This window comes from Sus scrofa, chromosome 7 (genome assembly GCF_000003025.6).
Source record: "Sus scrofa isolate TJ Tabasco breed Duroc chromosome 7, Sscrofa11.1, whole genome shotgun sequence".
Classification (NCBI taxonomy): Eukaryota; Metazoa; Chordata; class Mammalia; order Artiodactyla; family Suidae; genus Sus; species Sus scrofa.
In genome coordinates, this window is record NC_010449.5 from 25,865,653 (window position 1) to 25,883,296 (window position 17,644).

General features: G+C 36.5%; 1 protein-coding gene across 1 annotated transcript in view; it reads right to left on the reverse strand.

Moving 5' to 3' along the window:
• HCRTR2 (hypocretin receptor 2) overlaps window positions 1-17,644 on the reverse strand; it is a 99,097-nt gene that overhangs the window by 35,109 nt on the left and 46,344 nt on the right. Inside the window, 1 exon segment of the mRNA NM_001129951.1 lies at window positions 2-180. Coding sequence (NP_001123423.1) covers window positions 2-180 — 179 coding nt within the window.

A 17,644-nucleotide genomic window follows, 5' to 3' on the forward strand; every position in this document is an offset into this window, starting at 1 on the left:
CCTGTAAGTAAGGAATCACTTTGCAGAGGGACTGTCCGAAGAACCAGGTCTCCGTGATGTCCACCACTAGCGTGGCTGGGAGGCAGGTGATGGTCACCAGCACGTCCGCCAGAGAAAGGTTGACGATGAAGTAATTGGTCACCGTCCTCATGTGGTGGTTCTTCCACACGGCCACACAAACTAGTTTGGAAAGAAAAAGGAATAGGAACTGTTATGGACTGAATGCTTGTACCCCCCAGAAATTCATATATTAAGACCCTGACCCCAGCTTGCTGGTCTTAGGAGGTTGGGCTTTGGGAGGCGATTAGTTGATGAAGGTGGAGCCCTTGCGAATGGCATTAAGTCCTTATAAAAGGAATGCAGATTGTTCACCCTTCTACCATGGGAGGATTCAGCAAAAATCTGCTGCTTAGGAGCCAGGACATGGGCTGTCACCAGATACTGAATCTGCCAGAGCTTTGATCTTGGACTTTTCAGCCTCCAGAACTGTGAGAAACAAATTTCCGTTGCTTATAAACCCCTCGCTTTATGGTCCTTGTAACAGCAAGCTGGACAGACTCAAGGTAGTAACTAAATGAAGAAAATTGGCACACAAAAAAAAAAAAAAAAAAAAAGAAGGAGTTCCCATCATGGCTCAGTGGTTAACGAACCCAAGTAGTATCCATGAGGACATGAGAATGCAGGTTCCATCCCTGGCCGTGCTAAGTGGGTTAAGGATCTGGTGTTGCTGAGAGCTGTGGTATAGGTCGCAGATGTGACTTGGATTGCTGTGGCTGTGGCTGTAGCCAGCAGCTATAGTTTCAATTTGACCTCTAGCCTAGGAACCTCCATATGCCCCAGGTGTGGTCCTAAAAAGACAAAAGACGAAAAAAAAAAAAAAAGAAAGAAAAAAAGAAAATTGGTAGTGATGACGAAATACTATTTAGTTCTTTAGTGCTTGCTGTGCTGTGTTTCCACTGAATTAGTCAATCTGTATGAATGATGAATATATGCTTAAAATCAGTTCATTTACCTTGGAAGACATTTCTCAATGGATCATCAAACTGTGTTTGTTTTTACTTGATTTTCGAATTTTGTTTTCCAGACGTTAAAGAACATCCTTAGATTTGTTGTTCTGTTCCCTCAGGGGTCAGCATGTAGTAGATACTCAAGAAATAGTTACTGATTTAAGATGAATGGGGAGCTTGCTCTTTTTCAATGAAGTACAGTGTTTGCCTCACCCATGGCCTCGACCTATATCTGGTCCCAAACTTTGCCTTTGGGACTTTTAAGAGATGAAGAGGTTTAAAGACAAAAGACAAAAGTCCCTATTGCTGCCAAATACTGAGGTGGATGGTTATATCCTTAGGTCCTTTAATCTCAATGATTATCCCAAGAGAAGACACCGTTACTCAAGTTGTATATATGAGGTCATTGAAACACAGGGATTTCCTGGTACCTCTTTGAAGACAAATGGCTCATAAAGCAAAGAACCATGTTTACAACTGGACTTAAACAGTGAAGAGCTGGTCTTTGCACCCCACTGGTTGACTTGTTTTGCAAATATGAAGAAGTTATAAAAAAGCACATACAAATCCTAGAAACTCAATCCTCTCTCTTTTCAATACATTCATAGCCAAGGCGTCCTCACTGTGCCTCAATGTATCTCTATGTTCAAAAGTTGTACTTCTCACTCAGCTGCTTTTTATGGAAAGAACATCTTGTTCCTTGATTCTCCATCCTCCCTCTGTCTGATGAACCCAAAGATTACATAATCACTGGTTCCAGAATGATATAGGTTAGGCACTGTACAATATGCACGGCTACCCACATCTCTTGATGGGTTTGCTTCACTGAAAGTAACTGAATTTACCTGGTGTATCATTAACCTGTCAGTGCTGTCGCCTATGCACCCCAAATGATGCAGTGATTAGTAACCTTATGCTGTGAAGACATAAAAGCACATCTTGTTAAATTTAAGTCACTGAGTGAGGATTTCTTTTTGACAATTATGCACCAGTTATTATGAGTTCCATATGCTAAAAAATACCCTTCTGTTAACCACGGATGCTAATTTAATGAAGTACCTGAATTTCTGAGGAATTAAACTTGAAAACTTCACATCTTCCTCTAACTCCAGCACAAAAGTACCAAAAATTTGAGTGAGCTCTCTTACGGTGAATGTAGTCTTTATTGTCTGAAAATGCTGCTGCTGAACCATTTGTTTCTCAGAAACACTGGAAACATAAACACACACACACAAGCACAGACTCATCTTAGCAGGTGACTAACACATTATCATGGCTGGTTATGAGAAGATTGACAAAAGTATCACATTTCTGATACTTGGTCAATAATTGGTCCGAATGGTGCAATTTTGGATTGAGAAAAGAGAACGAGACTTAAAAAATACAGTCAGTTCTGGAGTCCATGTTGTGGCTCAGCAGGTTAAAACCTGACAATGTCCATGAGGGTGTAGGTTCAATCCCTGACCTTCCTCAGTGGGTTAAGGATCAGGCATTGCCATAGGCTGCAACTCTGATTCAACGTTGCCATAAGCTGCAGCTCCAATTCGACCCCTAGCCTGGGAATTTCCATATGCCACAGGTGCAGCCCTAAAAACAAAAGAAAAAAATACAATCAGTTTTAGTTTGACTCCCAATTTTCCCTATTTTAGAGATGAGGAATGGTAGAGATGGGAGTTCAGCGCTGATGTATTATTAAGTCTAACCAACACGAGAGCAAGTAGATCTGCGACCCACACTTCTGTAAGGACTTACTATGGCCCAGGTTCTGTTCTAAATGATTTAAATTATTAACTAGTCTAATCTTCATAATAAAACTAAGAAATCATTACTGTTAATATCCCTGTTTAATGTGTGGGAAACTGAGGCTGGAGAGGTTATGGACCCACCTAAGGACAAAGAGCTGCTAAATGCCGAGCTTAGATTTAATCTTATTCATGCTGTTCTCTTGTACTGCTATTTACTATTGAAGCAGGAGGTAAAAGGCAGCTGCCAATCTCTCCTTGGCAGGGCTTTAACATAGTTCATAGCATTCTGGAGTTGGAGAGCCTTCAGTTTGCTATCTGATGCATCAGTCACCTCTGCAACATTCCTGATTCATCTTGTCGGAACATCCTTAATAGCAGGGGATTTATGACTTGCTTAAGCCCTTGACTTCATTTTTGTGGTGACCGTAACCACTAGCAAGTTCATGTTGAATCCATATCTGTTTCCCTTTCAGTTCTGTTCAGGGGTTACTATTTATTTATTTATTTATACTGTTTTTTAAAATTGAAGTATAGTTGATGTACATAATTGTGTCAGTTTTAGGTGTACTGCAAAGTGATTCATTATATATGATATATACTCATACAGTTGCGTGCGCACGCACACACACACACACACACACACACACACACACACAACATTTTTATCCATTCCTCTGTCGATGGACATTTTAGGTTGATTTTACATCTTGGCTACTGTAAACAGTGCTGCAACATGAACATCGAGGCACATGTATATTTTTTGAATTATAGTTTTTCCTGGATGTATGTCTAAGATTGGGATTGTTGGATAATACACCAGTTCTATTTTTAGTTTTTAAAGGAACCTCCATATTGTTCTGCATAGTGGCCTCGCCATGGGTTCTTTATTCTTTCCTAGAACTCAAGGAATAACCTTATCTCTCTTTTTCTACATTGCACCTATATCAGTTTCCCAGGACTGCATTAAAAAAGTACCACAGGTTGGGTGTTTCAAGACAACATAAACTTGTTGTTCCACAAGTCTAGGGACTTGGAAGTCCAAAATCAAGCAGAGCCCAGTTCCCTTTGAAATCTGTAGAGCAATCCTTTCTTGCCTCTCTCATGACTTCTTGTAGTTTGCTGGCAAATATGGCCTTCTTTAACCCCTTGGGATGTAGCCTGTGACTCCAATCTCTGCTTCCATAGTCCCATGGCATTCTCCTGCCTCTCTGTACTCACTTGGCCAACTTCTTATAAGGACCCCAGTATACTGGATTATAATATATTAACCATACTCCAGTATGATTCATCTTAACTAATCATATCTGCAATGACCTCATTTCCAAATAAGATCACACGTGGATATATGGGGGTTAACACTTTAGCATATTTTGGGGGGTACACAACCTACAATAGTTGGCCCCTGGGCCCCCATGTTCTTCCCACATGCAAAAGACAGTAGTTCACTCTCTTGACAGCCCTTCAAATTCTTAACCTATTTCAGTATCAACTCTAAATTCCAAATCTCATCTAAGTCAAGAATGGGTGAGATTTGGGGTATGGTCTTTCCCAGGGTATAGTCCCTCTCCATCTGTGAGACAGTGAAACCTAGAAAACAAGTTATCTATTTCCAAAATGCAATGATGGGGTAAGGAAAGAGTGGCATTTCCAATTTAAACTGGAGAAATTGGAAGTAAAAGAGGTCACTGGTCCAAAGTAAGTTTTCAATGCAGCAGAGCAAATTCCATAACATTTTAAGATTTAATTATCATCTGTGGCTTGATGCTCTGTTCTCTGAGCTCAGCTGAGTGATGGTCACAACCCCTCAGCCCTGGGGTGTGTGGGAGGTCACCCCATCCTCTAGAACCTCTAGGAAATCAGTCCTTGCCTCTTCCTAGCTTCCAGGAGTTTGCTAGCAATCTCTGGTGCTCCTTGACTTGCAGCTGATCATGCAACCTCTGCCTCCATCATCACACAGCAGCCTTCCGTGTCTCTGTCTTCACATGGCCATCTTTTATAAGGACCTCAGTCATATTGCATTAGGGGTCTACCCTATCCTAGTACGAGGTAATTATAACTTGTCATATCTGCAATGACCCTATTTCCAAATAAGGTCATATTCTGAAGTACTAGGGGTTAGGACTTCATCATATTTTTCTGTGGAGACACAATTCAACCTAAAACAATAGCCGTTCAAATCGTTAAAGACCATAGCTATGACTCTTCCCTAAGCCTTTGCTAACCCAGGCTAAATATCTTCAGAACCCTCCTGTGCACCTGCAGGGCATTGCATCTCCCATCACCCTGCTTCCTTTATTCTGCGCACACTCCAGATGACCAGTGGTGGCTCTAAATGAGCTATCTGCAACTGCACGCACACTTCCAGCTGTGGTCTAATAGGCGGCAAAGAACAGGGTGGTTGCTTTCATCAATATCGCTCTCGTAAAACAGCCTGAGGTCTTGTTAGCTTTCTTGACAGCCACGTCACACGTTTTTGGATCATGTATGTATACAATTACTAGAAAATGGCTCCCTCGTGTAGATCTTTCCTTATCTCTGAATCTTGGGGAGAAAAAACGGGAAAAAATTAATCTCTGAAGAATATTATTTAGGGCAATGGGAGAAATTTGAAGTTGGACTTTATGTTTGATAATACTATTGTGCCATTTAAAATATCTTCGGTGTGGGGTTCACATTACATACACTCGAAATGTGAAAGATCATGACTGTGCCTATTTCCCAAGACTTCGTTTCTCTGGGTTGAACACTGCCAGGTCCTTCACACATAAGAGCAGTAGCATCGCTCTCATGACTCGTCTCCTTATTGTGAAAATACCGCAGATCACCAGCATTTACTATCTCTAAGTGAGTTCGCTATCCAGAACTTTAGGTGCCTATCCCCTAAATTTGGGTTGAACAGCTCTCCATTTGTTTATTCATGTCTCTATTCAAAATATTAAAAATTCAAGGGAAACACCACCTTCTCCTGATAGTTCAGCAAATTTATGCAAAGTTAAATTCATCATCTTTTCCCATATTCTCTTCCTGGACATTATATTTCTCTGAAGTATAACATTCTTCCTGTTTTTCTCGAATAACCTATGTTTCAAATCCTCCAAATCCTCTGTAATTGTTTTTCTACTCCTACTGCAAATACCTGGTCATATTGTGGTAACCATTACCTAGAGCATGGCAATAACCTCCTAATATGTTGGCTTTCCATGTTGCCTTTCTTTACGCTTATCATCCGTTTTATCCACTGATACCATTTACTCTAGTTATACTAATTCTTTCATTTCAATAGGGGGTCTCTCCCTTTTCTTCTGGGGTAAGTAAAAATTCTCAGATGACCATTCTATCACTCAGTTCTCATTGAACTTTTCCCTTTTGCAACGCTGCCCATAAAATACTCAGAACTGGGAGTTCCTGTCGTGGCTCAGCAGTAATGAACCCGACTAATATCCATGAAGACTCGGGTTCAGTCCCTGGCCTTGCTCAGTGGGTTAAGGACACTGCGTTGCTGTGAGCTGCGGTGTAGGTCACAGTTGCAGCTCAGATCCCATGTTGCTGTGGCTGTGGCGTAGGCTGGCAGCTGCAGCTCCCATTAAACCCCTCGCCTGGGAAATGCCATATGCCTTGGGTGTGGTCCCGAAAAGACAAAAAAAAAAAAAAAAGGCAAAAAAGAAAAAGAATTGATAGAGCTGTTTAGCCCTTAAAAAAAAAAAAAAAGGAACAAAAATTCAGAACTGTAGGATAAGTGTGTTATCTCACTTTGTATGCCCATGCTATTGCTAACGCAATGCAGTTCCTTTTTAGAAATGACCACATTCCATTTCAACCCCTTTTTCAACTAATTAAATGCTACCAATAAATAAATAAATAAATAAAACCAAGAAACAAAACCAAACCAGTCAAACAAAAAATTTGTTTCGCAAAATTTCACTGAATTAGCTTAACTCAAGATGACTTATTCCCTTTCAAAAACCATGTTACTTCTTATACCTTTCCTGGTAATCACATTCTAAAGTTATGGATTATTATTAGTGTTTGTATTTTCCCAACTGTTACAAGGCTCTTTTTCATTTAGACCTGGGATTTTTCTTTCTCTTACTCTACTTGGTTTTTATAGCTTTCCTCCCAACACAAACACTGCCCAGAACTTACTTTGCAACAAATAAATATTCATGAAATTGACTTGTTCATCAGTGTACCTGTGTTGCTGCCATTGGTATAGCAATCTACCCAGGAGGTTCTTTAAAAGGAGAAAAAAAACCCAAGTCGACAGAGCATTTCTTTTCTTCATTCCTTTTGAGTAAAGCCTGACATTTGACAGAGAACTTAGTTGCCTGCCAATTATTTTCTTGGATCTCAATTCTCCATATACTGTCCTCTTGATGAGCCTCCGATATTGCAAGACCATGAGCGTGGTACTGTTTTTGAAATCAGTTCCCCAACTGGTCATGATACACCAATATTAAAGTTAGTTTGTGGTTAGGCTGCAGTTACAAATCTGCCTGCATTAACCAGCAACACATGAGGAGTAGCTGGGCACAGAAGGGAGAAAGGAGATAGCAGGAGATAGGGATGCAGCTGGAAGGCAATTCAAACTTGATGGAAATAGAGATATTTGAGATGCAGAGGGGCCAAGAAGATAAAAGTCCATTTATCCCTTGCTCTTTCACCCCCCATCTTCACTTCTGTAAGAATCCGATGATACAGAGCTCCCATTTTTTTCTCTGCAGGACTGACAGATGGAATGTAATTCCTCAGCCATATGAGAATATCTGCCACCTGTGATGTAGGGAGGGATTTAAAGTGTAATATAAAGATACTCTCTTCAAAAATGACCTGACCCCTTTGCCTGTTATTGGATGGGCCAAAGATTAAACTGACTTTCAAATGGGAAAAGAATATATTAGTATAAAAGGGTCTTTGGGATTTTTAAAAATCTTGTTTATATATTTTCTGGAATTCAATATATTGAAAATAGCATAATTTCAAATGTAATCAATATTAAAATTTTGAGATACTTTCCAAGTGTTTGATATCTGGTTGTATTTTACACTATAGCACATCTCAATTCTGACTAGGCATATTTCTTTTTAAAATTTTAAAATTTACTTTTTTTAAATTAACATATAGTTGATTTACAATGTTTCTTCAATTTCTGTGGTGCAGCAAATTGACCCAATCTTTGCAATTTTAATCTGCACTTATGGTGAACTGGCTTTTGTTTTAATATCTATCAGACTACACAGGGACAGAGTTTCTCTCAAATCAATCCTTGCACTTGGAAAAATGTAAACTAAGCGATATGCTGTTAATCTGCTGGTGAGACTGCATCTCTTATTAAGTGTATGCTTAGGTCTAATAATAGATATTATGCTATCAAGAGGAGATTGTGCATGGTATGTAATTGGTATCTTACCGAGCATCTCGAAAAAGATCTCTCCTAAATGTTTCAGGTGAGTTTAAATATTTTCAAAGTGATTTTTTAACATTCACCCAGATATGGATATTACGCGAAGCAAAATAAGCCAGATACAAAATGACAGTGATTGTATGATTCTTCTTATACGAAGTACTTAGAGTGGTCAAATCCCTTAAAACAGAAAGGAGAATGGTGGTTGCCAGGGCCTGGGAAGAGGGGAGAATGAGCTGTTATTAAGTCAAAAGAATTATAGTTTTGCAAGATGAAAAAAGTCTGGAGATATTTAGTGGCGATGGCTGTGCAACAATATGAATATGCTTACTGCCAAAGAACTGTACACTTAAAAATGGTTAAAGAGGTAAATTTTCAATTCTGTGTATTTGTCACAATTAAAAAAATCATTTTCATTGAAAAAATAAACAATAATTTGGGAAATAACATTTTGAACCAATAATAATGTTCCTCAAAAATCTTTAACAGAGAATGAAGATGCCAAGGGACAATCTAATTGGTCATTTTATGATTTTTTAAAAAACTTGTTAATAGCTAAAATAATGAAAGAAAACACAGAGTTCCCGTCATGACTCCGGGGAAACAAATCTGACCAGTATCCATGAGAACGCAGGTTCGATCCCTGGCCTTGCTCAGTGGGTTAGTATCCAGCGTTGCCATGAGCTCTCGTGTAGGTTGAAGACTCAGCTCGGATCTGTCGTTGGCGTGGCTGTGGCCTAGGCCGGCAGCTGTAGCTCTGATTCCATCCCTAGCCTGGGAACTTCCTTATGCTGCAGGTGCAGCCCTAAAAAACAAAAAATTAAAAATACAATAAAAAAGAAAACACAATTTTTCAAATATAGTGCAGTGCCAATACATTAATGGCTATTAAAGATAGCAAAGCATGTTTTTTTAGGTATAATTTAAATTTCTTTCTGAAATCAAAGTATTGTTTGTAGTAAGTTGTGATATTGTAATTTAGAGATTATCTTAAACGGTTATTCAATTTCTTGACTGTTCTTTATTTAATGTACATATGTATGTATATAGATATATAAAATGACAATTCCTTGATTTTTAAAACCACATTTATTTTGATTTGGGTATAGTTAATTTACAGGGATGCATTAACTTTGCTGTATAGCATAGTGACTCAGTCATACATATGTACATACATTCTTTTCCTCATATTATCTTGCATCATATTCTATCCCAAGAGACTGGATACAGTTCCCTGTGCTAGGCAGTAGGGCCTCATTGCTCATTCATTCTAATTGTAATAGTCTTGATTATTATTTTTATATCACACATATAAAATAAACATATTTTATCATACATATAAAATAAACAACTTCCAAAAATACTGTAGTTCCATGTTTTGCCACAAAGTGTCAGTGAAAGCCTTTGAAACTGCTTACCCCTGTTGCCAGAGGTGAGTTTCAAACATTAAATCAATTGAAATGCTCTTTATAATGTATAAATAAATATATTTGTTTCAAATGGGATTTTCTAGACCAAAAAGAATCTTTAAGGAAGAATAGAATGAATAAAATAACGTCTTTAAACATCTTTTAAATTAAATACAAATAAATGAGATGAACTAAAACTAGTTTTCTAAATGAAAAACAACAACAGAAAAGCAATTGAAGACACATAGAAGAGAGCATATATTTAACTGCCATGGGGTATCTCTCTTGAAAGCAAGGATGGAGTAATCCAGAGTCATTGCAGCGTATAGATTTAAGGCACAGGGAAATCGACTATGGGTGGGTCCTCCTAGAGTAAAACAAAGTCTTCATGAAATCCTGAGTTACTTTCCTTTTTCTCATCTCCATTTCACCCCTCCTCCCTAGTGTTGGCACTCCGTCCTATTTTCAGTTTTGCTTCCTTCTCTTCCCGGGCTAATGCGCCATAATTCCTGACTCAATCTCCCATCTCCACCTACACTTGGGCAAGGTTGTCTATGAACCTCCCTGTCTGTGCTCAGAAGAGCTGTGGGCAGAGGTGTCACTCTTTTTCTTGCAAAGTCTGACAGATTCAACACTACCAAGAAGCACATCTGTGGTGTGAAATATGCTCTCCTTCCTCCCCCCACCCCCGCCAAGGTTATCTAATATTAAGAGAAAGCAAACTTTCAAAAAGTTACTATATAAGCACAGACAACAATGCTTTGAATATATCTAAGTTAGTGCAAGAAAACGTAAATGTCTACAATTTAACAAATTTGTTCTCATTGGCACCAGCTCATTATTTTAACATAGGCAGGAACTCTCATGTTGATAGCAGGGGGGACGTATGGGGAATAATAAAGAGAGCACAGTTAATAAATTGTCTGGGAAGGCATTTAGAAAGGCAATAACTTCACATGGGCAAAAATGTGCCAGGAGAAAAATACATAGAAGAATGCTATAAAACAGAAATGCAAGGGATTTCTTCAGGGAGGAAACTGGGAAGCTGGGCTTGACTCCCTCTGTCTATGAGTGGCAAAGGAGGGGCTCAGGGCACCAGGTCTCTCTATGGGAACTGCCAGAGACCACAGCAGCATTGATGTTAACAGGTATCCCTGAGTAGGAGGAATGCTCCATGGTCTTAACATTCACAGTTCTATTAATGGCTACATCCGGTAGACGCCAGAGGAATTTGTCTGGGGTGGGAGGTGTCAACGTCTTGGTTACCCATGTCTTTTCACTCTTTACAGGTAGATCACTACAAGAGCTTGTTCCCAGGGCAGCCTCTCAAAACTGCATCTGGATCCCTACCCTGTCCCCAGAGCTAATCTCTAGGGACATGTGGTTAGTTCTTGTCTTTGGCCCTTTCGCACTAATTAGCACACGGAGGTAAGTTATCCTTCCCTGGCACTTGACTTCTGGGGATCGTACTGCCTTCAAGGAACTTATTTGTTTGCCCTCCTTTGTAGAAACATGTTCTCTCTTTCACTCCATATATATCTTTGATCCTTTTTGTCTTTTTCTTCTATGCCCTTTCCTTCTTTGCTATAATTTACTTTCATAGCTTCAGTTCTCATGTCTTAGAGATTAATTTCCAAAGCTGTAACTCTGGTTCTTGGCTCTTTCCTGCTTTCCATACTAAAATTTCTGGTTTTTTTTTTTTTCATTTTTGTATATTTTGTCTTTACTTCGTATTCAACTCATGGATCATGAAATGCATCTATATCATTTAGACTTGATCCCAGTGATTGGAGAGGATCCACGAAAAATTTTAAGCAACAGAGTGACAAGACTCTCAATTTCTCAAAGATGATGGAGGAAATGTGGGAATCATATATGCTCTTAAAGGAAGCAAAGGGACCAATTTTGAGACTTTTTAGAATATCAAGGAAATAAAGTAAGGTCAAAAGAATGGGAAAAAATAAATGATATCTAGAAATAATAAGCTTGGACTATGAGGCCATGGTGAGGGATTAGATATGAGGATGAGTCAAGAAGGACTGAGGATAATTACCAGGTACATTGCTTGGCAGTTGTGGAGAAGAGCATATTGCCCACGGAGCTATGAAATAAAGGAGAATGAGGCAGTTTCATTTGGAAATAGGGATAGAAGATGAGAAATTCCATTTTGTATATGTGAGTTTGAAACACTTGTGAGTTACCTTACAGTCAGTATCCATTTGGCATTTGGATTTATGGGTCTGTATTTCAGGAGATATAGTTCAGTTACAGGCATATATTTGGGATTCATCAGAATAGCAATAGTGGTTAAAGCTGGTTGAGTAAGGAAAAGATCAACCAATAGGTAGAGTAAGAAGGGAAAGACCTAAGTCATATCCAGAGAACTGTGCAATTTCAGCCAGATAATCTTGGCTGGCAAATATCCAAATAATGCCAATATTCCTCCGAGTGTTAAATATTACAGTTCTGAATAGTAAAAATGGTTTTACTATTACGAAACAGTTTACATTTCTAGTTAGGACAGATCGACTTGTTGCAGAGAGAACCTCCCATCTAAAATAACTAGGAGTGTCACACATCTCTTTACAACATCGGAAAGCTTCCAAAGCAAAAAAGACTTGAAAGGTTTGTATGCTGGAGAAAAGGAAAGAAGATAGATATTTGTCTGACATTCAGCACCTCTTTCCATCTCAAAGCTTTTGGCAGTTGGCAAGCACCAGCTAATGACTGAGAATAAAATGTAGCAGCCAATAATATGAGAAGCTAAGCAGGAACATGAACAGTCTTACTGAACAGAGAGCAATAGCTGGAGCTCCAGGTCTATCAACTAAGTAAGCAACCCTGGCTTTCAGCAGCAACCCCAAAGAGCAAATGCTGGTAGAGATGAGCCTGAAGGAGACCAGTGCTCCTGAAGTATGTAGCCCAGTTTCAAATATCTTCACTTCCTGATTGGATAGAGGTTCTTCTGTCTCAACATTCACTGCCTGCCAAAGCAAAAGCAAATTCTCTGCAAGAGAACACAATGTTATCTAGACTATCAAATGATTTCTACAAGGTTGTGTATGAGCTGTCACTCATTCAATAAAAAAAGTGTCAGGCAGACAAGAAAGAAATACTACAAGACCAAAGTCTATAGGAATAGAAAAGAATACGTCTTTCATAAATTTAAAAATAATTGGATTAATAAATTCAAGAAATGTTGTGATATTTGGTAGACTATTAATAAGTAATTGAAAAATATTAAAGGGAAATTGTAGAATTTAAAAATGTGTTAACTGTAAATTCAACAGAAGGTCAGATAGAGAGAGCCACCCTCTAGAACTATCCAGGCTAATAGAAAGGTATCCAAACGAAACAACAAAGAGAAAAAAAAATTGAAAATGCAGAAATAATATGAATAATACATGATTCAAATTCTAAAACACATGTAACTGGATTCTCAATATGTGAGAAGTAAAATGAGGCAGAAACAATACTGAAAAATATCTTGGCCAAGGAGAGATATTATCCAATAATTTTTTAAGTTAATGAAAAGCCAGAGTCATGTTGACATATCACTAGAGACCTCATTCCAAATTAATGTGAGTAATTTATCAATATTGCATATCACTTATTGTTCTACCTTTATTTAGTTTTTAAAAATTATTTTTGTTTTTACTTTTCTGGCCACTCCCACAGTGTATGGAAGTTCCTAGGCTGGGGACTGGACCTGCACCACAGCAGTGGCCTGAGCTCTAGCAGTGACAACGTGGGATCCTTAACCTGCTAGGCCACCAGGGAACTCCTGTTCAATCTTTCAGAAATTACTTAAAAGATGGAATAGAAGAACATATTCATTAAATTTGAAGATGGCGCAAAGCTGAGAGATATAGTTAATATTTTAGGTTCCATAGCATTCTTACCAGGCTGGAGCATTGGAGGAAATACAATATGAGATATTACAGGAATAAATGTAACCCTGCACTTAAGTGCCAAATTTATGATAGGTGCACTCCATTTTACCAGAAAAAAAAAAAAAGGCAACTATCCACAGATATCAGAAGTGTTATAAATCTAAACCAGGACAAATGTAAGTGAAAACTATGTGCAGTTACATTTTAGTAAAGGTGCTGAAAACCAGTAACAAAGAGAAAAATCTTAATTCATGTAAAAACTGCATCAACATTAATGTATCATAATGGGATTGACAGCTAAATTTTCAAAAGAAAAAAATTGGAATGATAAAACACATCATCTTCAGCATGCTGAGATTAACAATAATCTAGAATTGCATATTTAATGAAAATATACTTGATAAATAAAAACAAAATAAAGTACTTTTCAGACAAACAAGAACTGGGGAAATTTGTCCACAACATTCCCAAACCAAAGAAAAAACTAAAGGGAGTTAGACAGAAACAAAATGATCAGCTGAAAATACAAAAATGTAGAAAGTAATAAAGAATAATGGAAATTATAAATGTGTATAAATATCAGTTTTGATTGGCTATATAAAATAATAAACATCTTCATCCTCACCATATTTTGTGGGGTTTAAATAAGAGTAGCAGAAAAAGAAGCAGGGTTTATTGCAGTGTTAAGAAGTTTTAAAAATACTAATTTATATTAAACTGTATTGTCAATGACATGTTTTCATTTCTAGGAACATCTCTAAGAGAAGAGCAAGTGAATCCTTAACAAGCCAAACTGGAGAGAATATTAATTATTAAAAGGTAAAAGACAAGAAAAATTGAACAAGGGGAACAAAAAGAAAACAAATAAGATGACTGATTTAAACAAATGGACCAGTAATTATATTACGTATAAAAGACTCTAAAACTCCAAGTGAAAAACAAAGATTACTTGGGAGGATTTTTAAAAAAGGACTCAATGATATGCTGCTTTTACAAGCAACATACTTTTAATGAAAGGAAGTGACAAAATGGAAAATGCAAGGGTGCAAATATGAATTTAAAAAATAATGATGTAGCTAAATTAATTGTGGACAAAATTTTAAGGCGATTTAAAAAAAATTTAAAATCAGAATTTGGACAAGATGTTAAGGCAATAAGCTTACTAGAGCTAAAGAGGGAAATTTTGTAATAATAAAAGGACGAATCCACTAGGAAGAGAGAACAATTCTAATACCAAAGCCTCAAAAATATACAAAGCAAAAGATGATACAACCAAAATAGGAATAACAGAGGGATATTATATTTTTCTAAGTAACTGATAGGATAAACAGACAGCAAGATCCATTTCAGATTCATGTCATGAACAAACTTTACCTAGTATATTTATGAATCTTGATTCACCTCCATCTGGCATACTGTATACCAAGTTGAAGAATACCCATTATTTCAGAGTATGCATGGGACTTGGACAAAAATGTATCATATACTGGGATATAAGCAAGTCTCAACAATCTTGAAAGTATGGAAATCATAGTGGTTAACTTAACTGAACTTAGTAGAATGAAACATAAATTCAACAAAAATATTGGGAAAAACACACAAATGTTCGAATTTTAGGTAATGCACTTCTAAACAACTCCTGAGGTATAAACTAAGTTACAACACGATTTAAATTATTTTGAACTGAATGACAGTTAAAATACAAACTATTAAAAACCCAGGTAAAGAAACTAAGTTATAGTTTAAAAATATAAAATGAATCTCCCAGAAAATGAAAGCTGACAATCAGTAATGTAAATATTTATCTCAAAAAGTTAAAAGAAAAAGAACATAAAACATTAAAACTAAAGAAAGTAGAAAGAAATAAAGAATAGAAATAATGAATTAAAGAATAAGTAGAACTAGAACCAAAAAGCCAAAAGTTTGTTCTTTGTGAATACTAATTAATTATAAACTTAATACCAAGAAGAATAAAAAAAAGAGAAGTTACTATTGAAATATTGAAATCAGAAATAAAATTGGAACTTTACATCTTATGCACATTAAAGTGTGGAGAATTTAAGAATGTATGGCATTATATTTAAAAATTTAAATATAGTAGACAATTATAGCTCATCACAATTGATACAAGAAAAAGAAAGTCTGAGGTGCCTTATATCAATATAAAAAGTTTAATCTATAATTGGAAAAAAAATTCCACAAAGAAAGCTCCAAGTCCTTATGTCTTCACTGTTGAATTCTTCTAAACATTAAAGAAGTGATTTTTTCTAAATATCCTATAAAATTAAAATGAAGAGCATACTTCCCAATCTTTTATGAGCCCACACAAACATCAATACCAAAGACCTGAAAAAGATATTTCAGCAGAAAAAGCCATGATCTCAGAAACTATTTTGAAAATGAATGCTAAAAGCTTAAACTAAACATCAGCAAAATAGGTCTAGAGATATGTAATAAGAATAATCCATCATTACCAATTAGGGGCTTATTTCAGGAATATAAATTTGTCTTAACATGTAAAGAAATCACTCAATGTAATTCTCAATATTAACAGGAAAATGCACCAAATTCATGTGCTCTCTTAACAAATGGAGAGAAAACATTTGCCATCATTCAGCATCCGCAAATAAATTCTTAGCACACCAGGAGTAGAAGATCTCTTCCCTAATCTCAGAAATTCTAGCAACAAAAAAATTTACTAATTCTCAGAGTCTCTCCCCCAAAGATCAGACATGAGTAAATTATTTCTCCCAGTGGCCACTTCTACTCACCATTGCACTGGGGTCAGTGCAATTAAGTAAGAAATAAAATTCATAGAGGTTAGAAAGAATGCAATAAAACCTATTATTATTCATAGAGGCGTAATTTTGTAAGTAAAGGTGTGGAAAAATATCTCCAGATAAACTATTACTCTTATTAAATGAATTCATCACATTTGCTGGTAGCACACTCTATACAAAGTATACAACATCAATATACAAAATATAAAGCATATGTATAGAAATCAATTTTGCTTCCATAAACCAAAAATAAATAACTAGAAAATGCAATTTTAAAGATAATACCTTTTATAATAGCATCAAAATATTGAATATCTAGGATAAATTTAATGAGAGATATGTATAACTTCTACATAGAAAATTACAAAATATGAAAAATTGAAAAATAATCAGGAGTTCCTGTCATGGCTCAGCGGTTAATGAACCCAACTAGCATCCATGAGGACATGGGTTAGATCCCTGGCCTCCCTCAGTGGGTTAAGGATCCCGTGTTGCCGTGAGCTGTGGTGTAGGTGGCAGACATGGCTTGGATCCCGTGTTGCTGTGGCCCCGGCGTAGGCTGGTGGCTACACCTCTGGTTGAACTTCTACCCTGGGAAACCTCCATATGCCGTGGGTGCAGCCTTAAAAAGACAAAAAAATAATTATAATAAAAATAAATGTAAAGATAACATATTCATATAAAAAGAATGAAGAGTGTAAGGATATGAATTTTCTCTAAAATTTTTGTGTAGAGTCAATGCATTCCCAATCAAAACCTCAGCATTTTTGACAAACTGATTTTGAATTTTATTTTAAAATCAATGGGCCCAAAATTGTCAAGATGGTATTGAAGAAGAAAACGTTTAAAAGAACACACTCTACCAGCTATCAAATCTTATTATAAAGCTTCAATAAAGAAAACAGTACAATAAACTGGCACAAAGAAAAAGAGGTCACAAAAACAAAATTAAAAGTTGAGAAATTGACCTACACTTATATGGACTCATGATGTACGGAAAAGGGAAAATCATTCTGCATTATGAAAGAAGTTCCATTTCTATAAATGGTGCTAAGGAAATTATCTACATGGAATAAGATATCCATTCTATATCACACTTATACAAAAGTTAATTCCAGGTCAATTATAAATCTAAATATAAAAGATAAAAAAAATCTCTCATCATTATGACTTTGGAATAAATAAGGCTTTTCTTGAACAAAGTTCCTCAAAAATATTAAAGGGAAAGTTTGATAAATTAAACAACTCTAAAGTTAAGGCATATCAGAAAAATATGAAAATAATGCCACAGAATGAAATAAGTTATTATCAATGCATTTATTTTAAAATGTTAGTTTGAATAATTATTGCTTATTATTAATGGGATTTGTTATTGCTACTGTTGTTTTCATTGCTTTTAACTTACTTTT